The sequence below is a fragment of the Hibiscus syriacus genome, unplaced genomic scaffold (assembly GCF_006381635.1).
Source record: "Hibiscus syriacus cultivar Baekdansim isolate YM2019G1 unplaced genomic scaffold, ASM638163v2 tig00110987_pilon, whole genome shotgun sequence".
Lineage (NCBI taxonomy): Eukaryota > Viridiplantae > Streptophyta > Magnoliopsida > Malvales > Malvaceae > Hibiscus > Hibiscus syriacus.
The window spans coordinates 2,870,549-2,891,166 of record NW_024062941.1 but is presented as its reverse complement, the minus strand read 5'-3'; the positions used below and the strand labels follow the sequence as shown (position 1 = coordinate 2,891,166).

At 32.5% G+C, this 20,618-nt stretch overlaps 1 protein-coding gene and 1 pseudogene across 1 annotated transcript; both read left to right on the top strand.

The window, feature by feature from the left end:
- Nucleotides 1–17,285: 17,285 nt before the first annotated feature.
- LOC120148817 lies at nucleotides 17,286–17,803 on the top strand (annotated as a pseudogene).
- Nucleotides 17,304–19,329, top strand: LOC120148816 (adenosylhomocysteinase-like). Its single transcript, XM_039161822.1, has 2 exons — nucleotides 17,304–18,014; nucleotides 18,319–19,329. Exons 1-2 carry the CDS (start codon nucleotides 17,886–17,888, stop codon nucleotides 19,063–19,065), a joined length of 876 nt encoding a protein of 291 aa, XP_039017753.1. The 5' UTR covers nucleotides 17,304–17,885; the 3' UTR covers nucleotides 19,066–19,329.
- The last annotated feature ends 1,289 nt before the right edge of the window (nucleotides 19,330–20,618 follow it).

Here is a 20,618-nt window from a genome sequence, read left to right as displayed (position 1 = left end):
ATATTGTTTATCTTCTCTGTTTTGGACAATCGGATTGGATTTGAATATCTATTATGCATTCGTGGATAGATTTCTACATCGCTCGAGTCTGATTTACGGTTTATCGGTGGTCTTTCAATAGTTTAATCATCTTTTGTGGTTTGTTTGTCTATACGATCATATATATTTGTATTTATATATTGTTCGAGTTTTCTTAGTTAGATTTTAATCTTTCCTTGTATGGTCCTTATGTGATCTTAAGTTTTTAGTTTTGTTTCAATTATTATAAGATATTTTCTTAATTATATGTTTAATTTACTATTATAATTGTAAATCTTTATTGTAATTTATAATATTTTTTTATTTTGATTAAAATTAGTGATTTATTTTAAAAAAGTAATGAGGATGGAAAACTAAACAATTCATTATTTATTTATCTTAAAAAAATCATTATTTACTTATTAACTAATTATGATTTTAGTCTCTTTGCTATGTTAAAATTTTAAGTTTAAATAATTTGTTATCTTTTTATAAAATTATCAATACTCGATTTATCAATACAACAACAATGGCAATGACGATGGGTGAATAATTGTTTGATGACGATAGTAGCGGTGATTATCTTTAATTTTACACATATTTAAAATTATTAAATAATATATATATATATATATATAATTTTAAGTTTTTAAAAAAAAATTAAAATTTGTAAAATTTTATAAATACAAATTATATTAAATATTTTTAATTATCGTTACGTTGTAGATACTTAATAGAGTAACTTTGAAAACATTAAACGTTTAACTTGAACAAGAAAAAATATTTTTTAATATTTAAAATTAATAAAAATATATAATTATAACCTAATTTTTGTCATTAAGCATATATATTTGGAGGAGCTGATCCGTTATAAATAGAGTTGGCTATAAGTTCTGTCGGTGTGGCAAATTTGTAATATTCCTCTGACACGTGGGACCATAACCATTTCGGACATGCCACCCCACACTAAATCTTGTCCACTATTTTTCCCTATATATATTTTCAGATATTTTTAGTTGACGTTTTATTAAATGATCACCGACACTAAAGGTAGCAATCCGGCCATTCGATCGGATTTGGGTTGAATTATTTGAGTCGGATTATTCCTGGTCCAGATTGCATTCAATTTATATTTAGTTTAGGTTGGATTTGGTTCAAGTTTAATTCAAGTCAATGAAAATTCAGTTTGGATGGCATCAAAATCGGATTAATTGATTTTTTATAGGTTTAATATTAGATAAATTGGCTTCGGATCGGGTCAATATCAAGTTGGTGGTTTAGGTCAACCATCAAAATTTTCGGGTTGATTTCAATATAGGTCAATCTTTAGATTTTTATGTCAGTCGTTGTTACTCTTTATCGTCATAATTTTTAGTGTTGTTATTTATTACTTATAATTTAATAATTTTATGCAATATATATTGTCACATCTTAAATTCAAATTTTTATGTGAATATATATTGTTACATTTCAAATAAATAATAATAATAACATTAAATAAACAAATTATTCATTCACTTAGACTCAATTTCGGGTTAAAATCATGTCAAAATTCGGTTTAGATCACATATGAGTAAATTAAATTTAGGTTGCTTTCGATTTATGTTAATTTCTATTCGAGTTGATTTGGGTTCGAGTTGCTTCCGGTCCAAGTAAAATTCAAGTAAGTTTCAATTCGGGTTTAGGATCAATATTTAGTCATCCTATTTGAGTCTATATCAAGTCTCAGTTTAGATAAATCGATTTGAACAATCGAGTACGAGTCAAATTTACCAGGTGTAACCAACACACATTCTTTTCCTTTTTTCCCATTTAAAGGGAAATTTCAAATATTTTTTTTCTCGTTTTGATCATTCAACTATTAATTTTTTTTAAATCATACTTAATGTTATATTTTAATTTCTATCACCGTTAAAAAATTAACAAAACTATTGATGTGATATTTTTTAAATTCTATTCGAAGTTGACATAACATTACCTTATGGTAACTTATCAGTATCACCGTTAAATTTTTTAAAAATTAATGACTAAAATATAATATTAAATATGATTTTAAAAAAATAATTAAATCACTAAACAGAAAAAAAAGATATTGTGATACCAAAAGTGTAATTTACTTTTTTTTTAAATAGCACAAAGTTTGATCCAAACCGTTAAATGCGTAGCCAAACAAAAACCCAACACCTCTTTATAGTGAAGTTGTGGGAAGTTCTACCGTACACCTTTAATATGCAACTAAAAAAAAATTGTACTGATTTTGTATTATTTAAATAATAAAATCGGTAAAAAATTATCTAAAACATTATTATTTCTACTTAAAACATCAATATTTTTTTTTAAATTTTTCGATAAAGTGACCAATAATAACAAAACCGGTAGAAAAATAACAAAATCGGTAGCGCTTTATCGATTTTATTAGTAAAACCAATAAAACGGCCAATAATAACAAAACCGGTAGAAATAATAATGTTTCTGGTAATTTTTTACCAATTTTGTTATTTAAATAATAACAAAACTGATAGCACCTTTTTTTAACTGTATATTAAGGCTGATGCACATGATCATTTCCCTGAAGTTGTAGGAAAGTTCATAAGAGCTGCATAAGCTTCTCTCAATTCGCAAATTGAGAAGACTTAATATAAAAATAAGTGATTAAATTATACTCAAAATTGATTTATGATATTTGAAGAATTTTTCGTTAAAAATAAGTATATAATATTTTTTCCATTACATTTTTAGATATTTATCATAAAAAAAGAGCAGTTAAGTGACACGTGTCAAGTTCATATTTTTTAAAATATTTTATTTAAAAAAATATATATAAACGTGGCACGTGCCCTTAACAATAGACACCTAAAAGTGTAGTGTGGATTATACACATTTTTTAACTAAAAAAATTTAAGCACTAAAAGTCAATTTTAGGTATAGTTTATACACTTGTATTAAGCCAATTGAGAATATATTAGCCAATAATGGAACTTTAGAAAAGATAGACTCAACAATGGAAAATGTTATATTGAAGTGGTTTTAAGGGTTATAACCTAAAATATTATATATATATATATATATATATAATTTTTTCACTTGCAATAAAAAATATTATGAAGAAACTAATATGGGATGGTTCAAGTGGTAAGCAGCTTAATATTGTTTAAGTAAGGTCTCAAGTTCAAATCTTTGTGTATGTTTAGATACTAAATGTGTAATTTACCCAAAAATTTTTAAGGATTATATTTTTGGCAGCAAAGACATTTGATTTAAGGTTCTTTTTCTTGTTCGTATATGATCCTTATTACTATTGTAGACAACCATTTTTATCCGGGTCTACAAAAAATATTATTTTATTTATTATTATTATTATTATATTTTTTTATTAAATCGTATATTACATCTTTTGCACATTTAATACCCGAAGCCCAATGAATCCAGCAACCCAACTGGAACTAGGTTCAGGCCCAAACAAGAAAAACCAAGATGACCCAGAACCCAGATGGAGCCTGACCCATTTACAAATAACAAAACCCAGCTCAGCAGCCTATCAAGAGGATCCAAACCGGACCCAGGATCCAGATCCGATCCAGACTCTACACAGGCTCAAGCCAAGTCGGGACCAGCTCTCGCCGCCCTCACCGACTACCTCTGACGTCGCCATCAACAAATCTGCACCAACACAGTAACCACAACGACAACCATCCACCACCAGTCAGAGAAAAAGTAGAAATAACTCAATAAAAATATGATAAGTAGTACAAATGAAGTCCAAAAAAGCAAATCCAGAGATATCATTTCCTCAGCCATCCATCAGTCAAAAAAAAAAGAAGAAGAAGAAGCCATAATATGCATCAAGATAAAAGAACAGAAAGACCATTTGGTGAAGGTGGAGAGAAAAATACAAAGGGTTTAAAAAAAGGAAAAAAAGAGAGGAAACAGAATGAAAAAAGAAATACAGAGAGAAAAGGAAAAAAACAAAACCAAAACTAAAGCCAAACTTACCTTTAAGATCTGCCCGATAGCAACCTCAGTGGAGTTGGAAGAGCCCTTCATCGAAGGTAAAAAAAAGCTCATCTTTTTTACTAGATCTAGGGTTTGGGGTCAGATTTAGGTTAAGGGAGTTAGGCTTTGGGTTGAGTATGAAGAAAGGATCATTTTCGGGTGGTTTATCCTCTCCGGCCACCATAAGCCGCCTTGAGCTCCGCTGGCGGCGACCATGTTTTACTTCCCCGATGAGGGAAGTTGAGAGAGTTCTCAACTCTCTCTCTCTTCGTTTCTGGAAAAAGGAAGCAAAATGGGGGAAATGGGAAAATAAGCCTCGGTTTGGGCTTAAGTACAAATACCATAACGTCGTCGTTTTGGGAAACCCCTCTCCGTGTTCTAGTTAGGGGATAATAGCTGATTTGGTCCCCATAATTTGTAACCTTATTTTTCAGTTACTTAATGAAATTTATGTTATTTTATTTTGAGCCTCCATTTTTTATTATTTTCATTTCAGTCACTAGTTTATGTTTTATGCTATATTTGTTGATATTCAAATTTTGCCCAGGGATTTATGCATGTTTCATTTTGGTCACTGTTTTAATGTTAAATGTTTTAGGTTTAATTATATTTTAATCCTTCAAATTTCTGTGTAAATAATTTTAGTTAGTAAACATGATTTATGGGTTATTTTCATTTTAGTACCTGTGTTATTTAATATATGTAATATGGGTTTTAGTTTATTTGTAATTACTGTGTAGCCCTTTTAATTATTGTTGTTATTATCATTTTAGTCCTTGTAATTTTCAGGTACTCTCATTTTGACCATTGTATTTTGGTTTGTAATCTTCATTTGTTAAATGTGTAGCCCTTTTAGTTGTTGTTGTTATTATCATGTTAGTCCTTGTAATTCTCAGGAACTCTCATTTTGACCATTGTATTTTGGTTTGTAATCTTTATTTGTTTTTTTATTTCAGTCCCTAATGTTATTATGGGGTTATTTACATTTACAGTACCTGCATTATGTAATGTTTTTAATCTTGGTTCTGATTTGTTGTATTTAATGGTTGAGTCTTTTAAGTTTATGTATTTTCTATTTTAGTCCTTTAACTTTCTATTTTTAGCTATTTAGTCCTTTAAGTTTTTGTATTTGCTATTTTGGTCCTTTAACTTTATGTATTTATTGTTTAGCCCTTTTAGTTTCTGTTAATTATATTTTAGTCTTTTAAATGCTTATTTTTGGTATTTTATTTTCGTTTGTAATGTTTGTTGGTTTTTATTTTAGTCCTTTATGCTATCAAGTATGGTTAATTTATATCTTAAGCATATCATATTTGTATGCATATATATTTTAGTCCAACATTGGTAATGGTGTTATATATGTACATATTTATTTATATATTTTAATTTATGTTTTTATTTTGGTTCTTTTACATATTTTAATATATATTTATTCAAGCTATTAATTTGTACTCTCCTATTTTTCATTATTCGAATAGTTTCGAGAATGATATTTGTAGAATGGGCGGGGAAAACACCACTTGATCGAAGTGATGTAATCCAATATGACATTCAAACTAAATACGAACTTGAAATAAATAAATTGTATTTTTATAATTATTAATTCATTTCATTTTAAGTCGAACATTGCAATGAATGTCTCTAAATAATAATTTATTTCATTTCATGCAAGTTATCGATCTTCATTATACATTTTATATTCGATTTTTTAGTTAATCAATTTATTTTGTTGTATGTAAACTTCGATTCTTTTTATATATTCGATTCGTATATTTATCGATGAGGGAATTTTTTTTACGGATAAGAAATAGACGAGATAGCTTTCCCGATAGAGGATTGCTAATCTCGAAGTTCTTTTCAAGTTTAAAAAAATTCCATATTTAAATAATTCGAGGCAAATTAATTAAATATCAATAAATGGATCATAGGTTAAGTTTATATTTGATTCATCATTTCCACTATTTACGACGAAGTGTAAGCAACACATACCAATTTTGGGCGCTGTGGGGGTGCTAATCCTTTTTCCACGCGTAACCGAGTCCCGAATTCTTTTAAATCGAATCTTTATGAACTCAGACCAGTTTTTTGTCTTAAAAATGATTTTTCCTTAAAATTGTTTTAAAAGACGTTTTTAGGTATTCGATCTACCTAACCCAAAGTTCGACGGCGACTCCTTTCCATTTTTCTCAAATTAATTCCAAATCACCAATTTTTCCAAAATTAAATTCATAAATATTTTAAAAATAATATTTTAATTATTTTTCTAAAAAATGGTTATGATAGCTTGGCAACTCCGCTGGGGACCTTTTTTTTAGAGAGTCAAGCTGTAAGTCGCTTACGCATTGTCGCTTGGTGGAAACTATGAGTTCAAGTCTTTAGTTAACTCATGATCCATTTATTGAAGTTTTTAATTGTCATACTAACATTTTAATTTTTCCTTTCAACTCTGTCGAGGTTTTATCAAGTTTTTTCTTGTTTCATTTTCTTTTTGAGTAAAAGGTTTGTACACTCCTCCACACACACATCACATGCATTTGCATGACATAAGCTTTAGACCCGAGCTTCAATCCAAATTAGTCGGGGTGAATGCTTTACTCTCGTAAGAATTTATTCTTCGTATGAGTTTTAGCAAATAAACCATGGGATACATCTTTATACCTTCGTAGGGATTTATTCATCATATGGGTATAAGACAGTGAATCCCCTCGAATTGAACTCGTTCCGTTCGAAACCACTAATGGGTGAGAATCGAGGGTTTGGTAGCACAAGGGGAACCGACATAAAGGATAATTCGAGTACTATCTCTTCATAGAGCTGAAACTATACATATAGTGAATCGTAGATCAGTCACCCTAGGCATAGTCATACTAAACCTCTGTCCATCAGTAGATACCCAAATTAAGTGTACACGAAGGAGGAACAATTTTAACCTTTACCATTTGCTTTAAGTTCTTATAATATATTTATTCTCTTCAAATAAAAGCATGTGAATTAGATACCATGCGGTTAGGATTATTTTTTTGAAATAAATCATTTGCGTATATAGCATGTCCGGGTAGGAATGTTATTTAATTAAAGCATGTTCGGGTAGATATCATGATAGTGTAGGTGTTATATTCATCTTTGAATAACATTTTATCTGTATCGATTGTCTTACTTATACAAACTAATTTCTTTTCTTTTGTTTATGTACACTAATTTATTTCTTTTCTTTTGCTTATATCATTTTCATCATTTTGGCATTGCATTGCATCGTCATAACATAATGCAAGAGTGTTGATCCGCAAGGGGATATTCGAGAGAAAAAATTCACAAGAAGAGGTGAAAGTTTTCAATCAAGTAGTCGCATACACAGACATACACCGAAGGCTAAAAGAAGTTCAAAGTACCATAATGAGACTTGCTCGGAGATCATGCAACATTCAAAACTGGAATGATGATCCAATGATCCGAGGAGTAGTCCAACAATAGAGTCTTATCCAAGATCATTCTATCACTAACTATCAAGGAGTGACACACTGACTTCAGCACCGCTGGGGCATTAACGGAGTCAGATTACGAAACGCTTGAGGGGCATTATTTTCGAGGACGAAGATCCGAGACGAAGCAATGATCCACTTCAGAGTCAACATCTAAGTGAAGACGTGACTGTAAAGTGGATTATCTTGTAATGTGAAGGCTTTTATCTCTGGTGAAAATTGTTCTACGATATTCATCGTTGGGATCAACATTTTTGCATCTACATTTGCATATTTGCATTTTGCATCTGTATTTTATTTTTATGCATTTTCACTTGCATTAATTCATGGAGGATTCGATGAAGTGGTCCTAACCACATTAAGAATAGAAGCAAGATTCGAACAAAAGGAAGAAGCTGAAATCAGCATGATGGACTGTTGTTCGACTGGTTGTAGGGTTGAGCCTTCAAGGATGATCTGAGAAAAGAGTCCCCATATCTTGAGGGTTATAATGTTGAAACTGTATAGGAAGCTCCAGACATTCCACTGAAAACTGTAAGGCACTGAAGCACAAGATCCAGAAAACTAATGGATTTAGGGGTACGGATAATAAAAAAAATAGGGTCATTACATCTACCAATTGCACTAAGATCATTGTTTTGTTTGAACTCGTTTTTGTTCTTTCTTTAATATTTGCTTAAATATTTTTTAATATTTGATGGCTGCATTTATGCTACATTCTAAGGTTGAATAATTGAACGAGTTTTAATCTTGAGTTCTTCGAATATTAAATGAATTACAGATTCTCTTAATTCTTCAAGAATTATGGATTTTTGACATATGGCAAGATTAGACCTTTCTTATCATGTCTAAAACCCTAAATAAAATCTCTCGATTCTTTACCCGAAATAATTCATGGTCATTACCAAAGAACCAAATTTTGACATTCTTTCTTTTTGAGACCTTGAAATATTGCATTTATATTTTCGACACAAAAAAGTCATACCCTTACATTTCGTTGAGCCAATAAAGTCACACCATCGTCTTCTTAAATGCAAAATCAACATTTTTCTACCAATAAAACCTAAAGTCATTGAGTACAAGATGTTCACTTGAACATATACCTTCTTCTAAGAAGACAAGACGTAGGGCATCTTGCATCAATTTTCTGAAGACGAGCCTGAACAATTGAGACATGCTGGGATCAAGAAGAAAAAAAAGAGAATTAATTCAAAATAATTCTATCATACATTAATTACATTGTTTTCATGTGAATAAAAACTAATCCTAAAAATCTATCCCCTGGGAGTACGTCTTCTGCAAAGACTTATGTGTATGAAATGATGAACGACTTTATTTCTTTACCCCTTAATAACAGGAGAAAATATATATCCCTTATGTCCCCATTTGAGCCTGAATTATGTTTTCTTCTGATTCAACCCTAACCAAGGATTACCCTCTACACTAGGGGCAAGGTGGAGGAAATCTACTCGTATGAGTGAAGACGTCGATTAAGATGAGATACCGAAAAGTGAACCAAATGCCAAGTGCGAAGATTAAATCAAAGCAAAGAGAAAAACAAAGAGAAAGGAATTAAATAAAAAAATAAACAAAGAGAAAAAAGGGAAAATCAAAGGGAAAAAAACAAAGAGAAAAAACAATGAGCAAAAAGAAAACAAGAAGCACATGCAAAGATTCCCTCGAGTCAAATAATACAATAAGCTTCAAACCATGAGATTGATCAAGCACAATCATTCCAAAATCACTTCACTCGAAGATCATAGAACACAAGAGAAAGACATACGAGCAGATATAAATTGAGCAATACAAGATTGAAGGAATCAGAGTTAATTGATCCTTGGTTTAATAACCCTTAAACATTTGTTTGGGCCTTTTATCCATTTCTTTCATAACCGTGAACCATGACCTACATTACGTTCCTTAAAAGTCTGGATTTCTAAACAAAAGAGACTATCTTTATATTTCATCCCGTCCAGCAGGATTAATCTTTTATTTACAAAAAGTTTCTAAAATCTTTAATGCATGATAGAGAAAAAAATTAAAAAAGGAGTTCAAGACATAAATTCTGAGTAACGTCTTAAACTAATGGAGGATTCGAGTTGAAAACCTTAAAAGGCGGCTCGAATATAAAGACGGTGTAACTATTGCATAGGAGACGAACACACAAATCCCTTGATAAGGCATCGTACAACCCGAATAAGATCATGAGAGCTGGGAGTCGGAGAACACTTTCAATAAATGAGTACAGAAGCTACTCCATCAGATCAATGAACAACAAATAAATGAGAACCCCATACATTTGACCAAAAATAACAACCTCGGACATTTTTATCCTTTCCGTATTTAACCATACCTCAAAGATAGAAATAATCTTGACACTTGTCAAATAGCTATAATTTATTGAAGGATTAAAAGTGTAATTAATTATTTGATATTCAATGAACTCTTGTTTTATGATTTGACAATTGTGAAACTTCGAAAGGGGCAATTTTTTTAAATCTTTGATTAAACATTTTTCAAAACTCTTTTAATTGATATTTTCAGACTTTTTTAAAATAAAAGAAGAAGAAAAACGTTTTTTAAACAAGAAAATCTCTCTGGAGTGAATCTTGGTAGTTGATATGTGGCTCTCAAACACGAAGCTTATGCTTAAAATCAGTGTTGAAGCAATCAACATTAAATATTGAGGTATCTTTTAGGCAATTAACATCGAATGTTCGAGCATCTTTGGGGATTTAACATCTTGATATGAACGATTAGATGTTCTGAAAGCCTTTCATCCACCAGCAGTAACAAGCAGATTATCAGTATCCTTTGTGTTGTTTGTCTTGAAACAAATTTTGTCTCTTGAGATAATTTCTTTTGAGAAAAACAATCTTTGAGTCTGTTTCTATGGAAACAAAGTTTTGTCTCTCTTGAGACAATTTCTTTTGAGAAAAAATCTTTGAGTCTGTTTCCCTCGAAACAAAACACCCATCTTTGAGTTGTTTCCCTTGAAACGAATTTTATCTCCCTTAAGAAAGCTTCTCTTGAAGCATTACCTTTGAGTCGATTTCTCTTGAAACCATTATCCTAAAGACGATCTTCCATTCTAATCACGTATAAACCGTGTCATTCCCCGACTAGACCTCCTCAATACGTAGGAGCCGTGTCACCCCTGATAACCAGCCATCCTCATCGCATAGGAATCGAGTTATCACCCTTCCTAAAGATGGCCTACCGTCCTCATCACGTAGGATCCATGTCATCCCCCTTCCATACCTCCTCATTACGTAGGAGCCTTGTCACCCCCTAGATAACCTGTCGTCCTCATCACGTAGGAACCGTGTTATCATTTCTAAAGATGGCCTACCGTTCTCATCACGTAGGAACCGTGTCATCCTCCGACCGGACCTCTTCATCACATATGAGTCATGTCATCTATCGACCATATCTCCTCATCATGTAGGAGCCATGTCACCCTGAGACGACCATAACTCTTCATCGCGCATGAGCCGTGTCGTCCCTATTAAAAAACCCTATCAAATTTTTAAACCAAAAAAGAGAACTGAACAAAAACTGGTTGTCTTTTTAGTATTTGCCATATTCTTGTTAACATAAGAATGTGTAAAAAAGGGCAGCTGTAGACACCCGTTTTTATCTAGGTCTACCAAAAATATTATTTATTATTATTATTATTATTATTATTATTATTATATTTTTTTATTAAATCATATATTACATCTTTTGCAGGCTTAATACCCGAAGCCAAATGAATCCAGCAACCCAACTGGAACTAGGTCCAGGCCTAGACAAGCAAAACCAAGCTGACCTAGAACCCAGCTGGAGCCCGACCCGTTTACAAATAACAAGACCTAGCTCAACAGCCCATCAAGAGGATCCAAACCTGACCTAGGGTCCAGATCCGATCTAGAACTCTACCCAGGCTCAAGCCAAGCTGGGACCAGCTCTCGCCTCCCTCACCGACTGCATCTGACGCCATCAATAGATCTACACTAACACAATGACCACAGTGATAACCATCCACCATCAGTCAGAGAAAAAACAGAAATAACTCAATAAAAATATGATAAGTAGTACAAATGAAGTCCAAAAAAGCAAATCTAAATATATCATTATCCTCAGTCATCCATTAGTCAAAAAAGAAGAAGCCATCATATGCATCAAGATAAAAGAGCAGAAAGAACATTCAGTGAAGGGGGAGAGAAAAATACATAGGGTTTTAAAAAAAGGAAAAAAAGATAGGAAACGGAAGGAAAAAAGAAATACAGAGAGAAAAGAAAAAAAGAAAACCAAAACTAAAGCCAAACTTACCCTTAAGATCTGCCTGGTAGCAACCTCACCGGAGTTGGAAGAGCCCTTCATCGAAGGTAAAAAAAACTCGTCTTTGTTCCTAGATCTATGGGCTTATGGTAAGATTTAGGTTAAGGGGGGTTAGGGTTTGGGTTGAGTGTGAAGAAAGTATCACTTTCGGGTGGTTTATCCTCTCCGGCCGCCGTGAGCCACCGCGAGCTCCACTGGCGGTGGCCATGTTTTACTTCCCTGATGAGGGAAGTTGAGAGAGTTCTCAACTCTCTCTCTCTCTCTTCGTTTCTGGAAAAAGGAAGCAAAATGAGGAAATGGGAAAATAAGCCTCGGTTTGGGCTTAAGTACACAGACCAGAATGTCTTCGTTTTGGGCACCCCTCTCCGTGTTTTGGTTAGGGGATAATAGTTGATTTGGCCCCCATGATTTGTAACCTTATTTTTCAATTACTTAATGAAATTTATGTTATTTTATTTTGAGCCTCCATTTTTTTATTTTCATTTTAGTCACTAGTTTATGTTTTATGCTATATTTGCTGATATTTAAATTTTACCCAGGGATTTATGCATGTTTCATTGTGGTCACTATTTTAATGTTAAATTTTTTAGGTTTAATTATATTTTAATCCTCCATATTTCTGTGTAATTTATTTTAGTCAGTAAACATGATTTATGGGTTATTTGCATTTTAGTACATATGTTATTTAATATATGTAATATGGGTTTTAGTTTATTTGTAATTACTGTGTATCCCTTTTAGTTGTTGTTATTATCATGTTAGTCCTTGTAATTTTCAAGTACTCTCATTTTGACCATTGTATTTTGGTTTGTAATCTTCATTTGTTTTTTATTTCCGTCCCTAATGTTATTATGGGATTATTTATATTTCCAGTACCTACATTATGTAATGTTTTTAATCTTGGCTCTGATTTGTTGTATTTACTGGTTGAGTCCTTTAAGTTTTTTTATTTTCTATTTTAGTCCTTTAACTTTTTGTTTTAGCTATTTTAGTCCTTTAAGTTTTTGTATTTTCTATTTTGGTCCTTTAACTTTTTGTATTTAATGTTCAACCCTTTTAATTATATTTTAGTCCATTAAATGCTTATTTTTGGTATTTTATTTTTGTTTGTAATGTTTGTTGGTTTTTATTTTAGTCCTTTATGTTATCAAGTATGGTTAATTTATATCTTAAGCATATCATATTTGTATGCATATCTATTTTAGTCCAACATTGGTAACGGTGTTATATATGTACATATTTATTTATATATTTTAATTTATGTTTTAAGTTTGGTTCTTTTACATATTTTAATATATATTTATATCAAGCTATTAATTTGTACTCCACTATTTGTCATTATTATAATAGTTTCGAGAATGATATTTGTAGAATGGGTGGAGAAATCACCACTTGATCGAAGTGATGTAATCCAATATGACATTCAAACTAAATACGAACTTGAAATAAATCAATTGTATTTTGCTAATTATTAATTTATTTCATTTTAAGTCGAACATTGCAATGAATGTCTCTAGATAATAATTTATTTCATTTCATGCAAGTTATCGATCTTCATTATACATTTTATATTCGATTTTTTTAGTTAATCAATTTATTTTGTTGTATGTAAATATCGATTCTTTTTATATATTCGATTCGTATATTATCGATGAGGGAATATTTTTTTACGGATAAGAAATAGACGAGATATCTTTCCCGATGGAGGATTGCTAATCTCGAAGTTTCTTTTCAAGTTAAAGAATTTTCCCTAATTAAATAATTCGAGGCAAATTAATTAAATCTCAATAAACGAATCATAGGTTAACTTTATATTTGATTCAACATTTCCACCATTTACGACGATGTGTAAACGACACAATACCAATTTTGGGCGTTGTGGGGGTGTTAATCCTTCCCCACGCATAACCGACTCTCGAACCTTTTTAAATCGAATCTTTGTGACGCATACTAGTTTTTTGTCTTAAAAATGATTTTTCCTTAAAATTGTTTTAAAAGACATTTTTAGGTATTCGACTACCTAACCCAAAGGTCGATAGCGACTCATTTCCATTTTTTTCAAATTAATTCCAAATCACCAGTTTTTCCAAAATTGAAGTCATAACTGTTTTAAAAATAATATTTTAATTATTTTTCTAAAAAATGGTTATGACATCTTGGTGACTCTGCTGCGGACCTTTTTTAGAGAGTCAGGTTGTAAGTCGCTTACGCATTGTCGTTTGGTGGAAACTATGAGATCGAGTCTTTAGTTAACTCATGATCTGTTTATTGAAGTGTTTAATTGCTTCATTTTTAATTGTCATACTAACATTTTAATTTTTACTTTCAGCTTTGATGAGGTTTTATCAAGTTTTTTCTTATTTCGTTTTCCTTTTGAGTCGAATGTTTGTACACTCCTCCTCACACATATCACGTGCATTTGCATGACATAAGCTCTAGACCCGAGCTTCAATCCAAATTAGTCGGGGTGAATGCTTTACTCTTGTATGAATTTATTCTTCGTATGAGTTTTAACAAATAACCCATGGGATACATACCTTATACCTTTGTAGGGATTTATTCCTCATATGGGTATAAGGCAGTGAATCCCCTCTAATTGAACTCGTTCCGTTTGAAACCTGTAATGGGTGAAGATCAAGGGTTTGGTAGCCCAAGGGGAACCAACATCAAATCAATTCGAGTACCTTTTCTTCATAGAGGTGAAACTATGCATATAGTAAATCGTAGATCGGTCACCCTAGGTATAGTCATATCGAACCTCTGTCCGTCAGTAGGTACCCAAATAAAAGTGTACAAGAAGGAGGAACGACTTTTAACCTTTACCTTTTTCTTTAAGTTCATATAATATATTTATTCTCTTAGAATAAAATCATGCGAACTAGATATTATACGGTTAAGATTATTTTTTTTGAAAAAAATCATTTGGGTAGATAACATGTCCTGGTATCATGACAGGGTAGGTGTTATATTCATCTTTGAATAACATTTTATCTGTATCGATTGTCTTACTTATACTAACTAATTTCTTTTCTTTTGTTTATGTACACTAATTTTGTTTATTTTCTTTTGCTTATATCATTTTTCATCATTTTTGCATTGCATTGCATCGTCATAACATAATGCAAGAGTGTTGATCCGCAAGGGGATATTCGAGAGAAAATTTTCACAAGAAGAGGTGAAAGTTTTCAATCAAGTAGTCGCATACACAGACATACACCGAAGGCTAAAAGAAGTTCAAAGTACCATAATGAGACTTGCTCGAAGATCGTGCAACATTCGAAACTGGAATGATGATTCAATGATCCGAGGAGTAGTCCAACAATAGAGTCTTATCTAAGATCATTCTGTCACTAACCATCAAGGAGCGACACACTGACTTCAGCACTGCTGGGGCATTAACGGAGTCAGATTACGGAATGCTTGAGGGGCATCATTTTTCGAGGACGAAGATCCAAGATGAAGTAATGATCCAATTCAGACTCAACATCTAAGCGAAGACATGATTGTAAAGTGGATTGTCTTGTAATGTGAAGGCTTTTATCTCTTGTGAAAATTGTTCTACGATATTCATCGTTGGGATCAACATTTTTGCATATGCATTTGTATATTTGCATTTTGCATTTTGCATCTGTATTTTATTTTTATGCATTTTCACTTGCATTAATTCATGGAGGATTCGATGAAGTGGTCCTAACCACATTAAGAATAGAAGCAAGATTCGAACAAAGGGTAAAACCTGAAATCAGCATGATGGACTCTTGTTCGGCTGGTTGTAGGGTTGAGCCTTCCAGGATGATCTAAGAAAATAGTCCCCATATCTTGAGGGTTATAATGTTGAAGTTGTATATGAAGCTCCAGACATTCCACTGAAAACTATAAGGCACTGAAGCACAAGATCCAGAAAACTGATGGATTTAGGGGCATGGACAATCAAAGAAAAATAGGGTCATTGCATCAACCAATTGCACTAAGATCATTGTTTTGTTTGAACTCATTTTTGTTCTTTCTTTAATATTTGCTTAAATATTTTTAATCTTTAATGACTGCATTTATGCTACATTCTAAGGTTGAAGTATATAACGAGTTTTAATCTTGAGTTCTTCGAATATTAAATGAATTACGGATTCTCTTAATTCTTCTAGAATTATGAATTTTTGACATATGACAAGATTATACCTTCCTTATCCTATCTAAAACCTTAAAATAAAGTCTCTCGATTCTTTACCCGAAATAATTCATGGTCATTACCAAAGAACCAAATTTTGACATTCCCTCTGTTTGAGACCTTGAAACATTCTTTTCGACCTTGAAACATTACATTTATCTTTTTGATACACAAAAAAGTCATACCCTTACATTTCGTTGAGCCAATAAAGTCACACTATCGTCTTCTTAGACGCAAAACCGATATTTTTCTACCAATAAAACCTAAAGTCATTGAGTACAAAATGTTCACTTGAACGTAAACCTTCTTCTAAGAAGACAAGACGTGGGGCATCTCTCATTAATTTTCTGAAGATGAGCCTGAACAATTGAGACATGCTAGGAGCAAGAAGAAAAAAAGAGAATTAATTCAAAATAATTCTATCATGCATTATTTACATTGTTTTCACGTGAATAAAAATTAATCCTAAAAATCTATCCTTGGGGGTACCTCTTCTGCAAAGACTTCTGTGTATGAAATGATGAACGACTTTCTTTCTTTATCCTTTCACAACAGGAGAAAATATATATCCCCTGTGTCCCCATTTGAGCCTGAATTATGTTTTTTTTTTCTTCTGATTCAACCCTAACCAATGATCACCCTCCACATTGGGGGGCAAGGTGGAGGAAATCTACTCGCATGAGTGAAGACATCGATTCAGATGAGATACCGAAAGGTGAACCAAATAATCTTAAACAACTATTATATCTCAATCAATATGTAAACGTCCAACTCAGATGACCGTTACTCTTTTAATAGAAAATGACGAGTTTAAAACATAACAAATAATCGGGTTACCATTTTGTAATTTTAATAGTCAGAGGACTCGACAAATGAACTTCCTATAGTCAGATGATCATTTTATAAATTTTAATAGTCGAACAAAATAACAACTTATAATCAGAAAATCATTTGTGTACTTTACCTTTAAATATTCAAGAGATATTTATAATATTATATCAGATCGAGTTTTTTCACTTTAAACTAAATTTAACATAATCAAACCTTATTTAAAAAATTCAACTCGACTCAACTTCAAATTAAATTTTAAAATTAAAGATTAATCCAACGTAATTAAATCGAAACTAGTTAGATCCCCCATCTCTAATAAGAATATGGGAGATCCACCAACTCCACCCCATCAAATCTCCACCGTTGGATTTCAGGAGTCTTAACTATTTATACATAACTAAATATACTCATATCCCTCGCCACTTCTTCTCTCTCTCGTTGCTATCATCTTGTTCCTCGTCGAAGGGAGAGTGTTTTCTTCATTTCTCTAACCCATGACTCTTTCCGTCGAGAAAACCGCCGCCGGTCGTGAGTACAAGGTCAAGTACATGTCTCAGGCTGACTTCGGTCGTCTCTAGATCGAGTTGGCCGAGGTCGAAATGCCCGGTCTCATGGCTTGCAGAGCCGAGTTCGGCCCATCCCAACCTTTCAAAGGAGCCAAAATCACCGGTTCTCTTCACATGACCATCCAAACCGCCGTTCTCATTGAAACCCTGACCGCCCTCGGAGCCGAAGTCCGTTGGTGTTCTTGCAATATCTTCTCTACCCATGACCATGCTGCCGCCGCCATTGCTCGTGACTCCGCCGCCGTGTTCGCCTGGAAAGGCGAGACCCTCCAGGAATACTGGTGGTGTACCGAGATAGCACTTGACTGGGGTTCCACTGGCGGACCTGATCTGATCGTTGATGATGGTGGGGATGCTACTTTGTTGATCCATGAAGGAGTTAAAGCCGAGGAGGTTTAGGAGAAAACTGGGCAGCTCCCAGATCCGTCGTCTACTGATAACGCTGAGTTTCAGATTGTTTCGACCATAATTAGAGATGGATTGAAGGCAGATCCCAAGAAGTATACAAGGATGAAGGAGAGGTTAGTTGGTGTTTCTGAGGAAACCACTACTGGAGTTAAGAGGCTTTATCAGATGGAGACCAATGGATCCTTGTTGTTCCCTGCTATTAATGTCAATGACTCCGTCACCAAGAGCAAGGTACTTTTTTTGGTGAATTGTTTCAGATTTGGTGTTTGCTTGCTCTGTTTTCACTGTTAGTACGGTAACTTTGGTTGAGAACTTGTTTAGATCTTGATGTTTTGTTAAATGAAAAGCAAATTAGTCAGCTTTAAATAGTTTGTAATTGATGCTCACTCGATTATGAGCTGATGTTTTATCAGACACTTCCATTAGTATTCACTTTCAATGCTGATAGTCTTTTGTTCATTTGCTGAATTGTGGTTTCTATTGTCGTTTCTGTATTCTGATCTAGTTGCTGATGTGATTTGATCTTTTGGAACAGTTCGATAAATTGTATGGATGCCGGCACTCTCTTCCCGATGGTTTGATGAGAGCTACCGATGTCATGATTTCTGGCAAGGTTGCTGTTGTCTGTGGTTATGGTGATGTCGGCAAGGGCTGTGCTGCTGCCTTGAAGCAAGCCGGTGCTCGTGTCATCGTCACCGAGATTGACCCCATCTGTGCCCTTCAGGCTCTTATGGAAGGACTTCAAGTTTTGACACTTGAGGATGTTGTTTCCGAGGCTGACATCTTTGTCACCACAACCGGTAACAAGGACATCATCATGGTTGACCACATGAGGAAGATGAAGAACAATGCCATTGTTTGCAACATTGGTCACTTCGACAACGAAATCGACATGCACGGTCTTGAGACCTATCCTGGTGTCAAGCGCATCACCATCAAGCCACAAACCGATAGGTGGGTCTTCCCCGAAACCAACACATGCATCATTGTGTTGGCCGAGGGACGTCTCATGAACCTGGGCTGTGCCACTGGCCACCCTAGCTTTGTCATGTCATGCTCATTCACAAACCAGGTGATCGCCCAGCTCGAACTATGGAAGGAAAGGGCAACCGGCAAGTACGAGAAGAAGGTGTACGTTTTGCCCAAGCACCTTGATGAGAAGGTGGCCGCTCTTCACCTTGGGAAGCTTGGGGCTAAGCTCACCAAGCTCACCAAGGATCAAGCTGATTACATTGGCGTCCCTGTGGAGGGTCCATACAAACCTCCTCACTACAGGTACTGAGGAAAGAGATGGACTAGAAAAAACAACGCATCTGGATGGCTTGAATTTGTTTTGATGATTTGGGGTTATTAGATTCTTAGGGTTTATGCTTGGTTGGTAAGGCGTTGGTGGAAAACAAATGAAATGGTCTTCTGCTTGAAGAAGACCAGATGGGAGTTGAACTTTGAATAAGGTGTTGGGGTTGTGTGGATATTGCCATTGGTGCAGTCCAGTTATGATGTATCAATTAACTAATCACAAAAAGAAGGAATTTGTTCACTTTCACTTTTTTTAATTAATAATATGTATCAAATTTATTAACTAATTAATCCAGATTGGATATTGTAGAGATGAAGATGATATTCCCAACCAACCTAGGTCATGGCCCCATGCTAAAATATTTTTTTATTAAATTTAAATTTAGCTATAATTCTATTTAATCAAAATTAAATTAATTAGAATCTTATTTAATTTTAAATTAACTATAATTTTTTCTCTTCAAATCTTATATCAAGAGAAAAAAATATAATTTTATAATTTTATTAATTTAGTTTTAATTATAATTCTATTTAATCAAAATTAAATTAATTAGAGTTCTATTTAATTTTAAATTTAACTGCAATTTTATTTATTCGAAATCTTATAATTAACTTATATAATGTGATGTTCTCTCTTTCTTGTTTATTTAAATTATTTATGTACTTTTCAAATTTAAAGAATTTTTTTAAAACATGAAGGTAATCTTAATTAAAATTTTAAAATTTTGATGTTCTTTTGTATGTTTTTATTACTTTTATATGATTTTTCATACTTTAATTTTATTTTGTTCTTTAATTACGTATGAATTTGTAGTGTTATTTGCATTTGTTTAGCAATTTTTCAACTTCACCTACAAGATTATAGTAAAAAATTAAAAGATACTCCTCATATCTTATTTTATTCAATCAAAATTATTCATAATTTTTTTACCTCGATCATAGATGATTTTGGTTTTATGAAAAAAAGAATTCATCTTGACTGATGAAAATATTATATTTCGAATTATGTATTTATTAAAATAAAATTTAAAATTATTTTAGAACATGTAATTACACTAGTTTTAGTTATTAAATTTTAATATTGAAAGATTATATATATGAGAAATATCAGATAAACTTTTTATTATGTTTATATTGGCCTAGTCAATAATATTTTTCTGGATTCGCCACTTATCCAACTCAATTTACTTCATTCGTAAACGTTAAATTTTGAATATCTAATTTTGCTTAAATTATTTAGTGTCTCATTCAATTAAACTAACTTATCATTAATCACTTTCAATTTTTTATTTCATTACCCTCGTACTTGTCCCACTTTCTCACCAACCATGATTATATACACTTGAGTTTATTTTCTAAAACATTTTTGTATTACATATAATGTAAATATACATTACTCATATATTTATATGAAAATAAAAATTTATCGACAACTGATTGGTCTAATGGAATGAAGTCATGAAAGGATCAAATTGAGTTGAAAAGGTCGTTCTCATAATGAATCTCTAGAGATTCGATTTTTTATTAATCGATCAA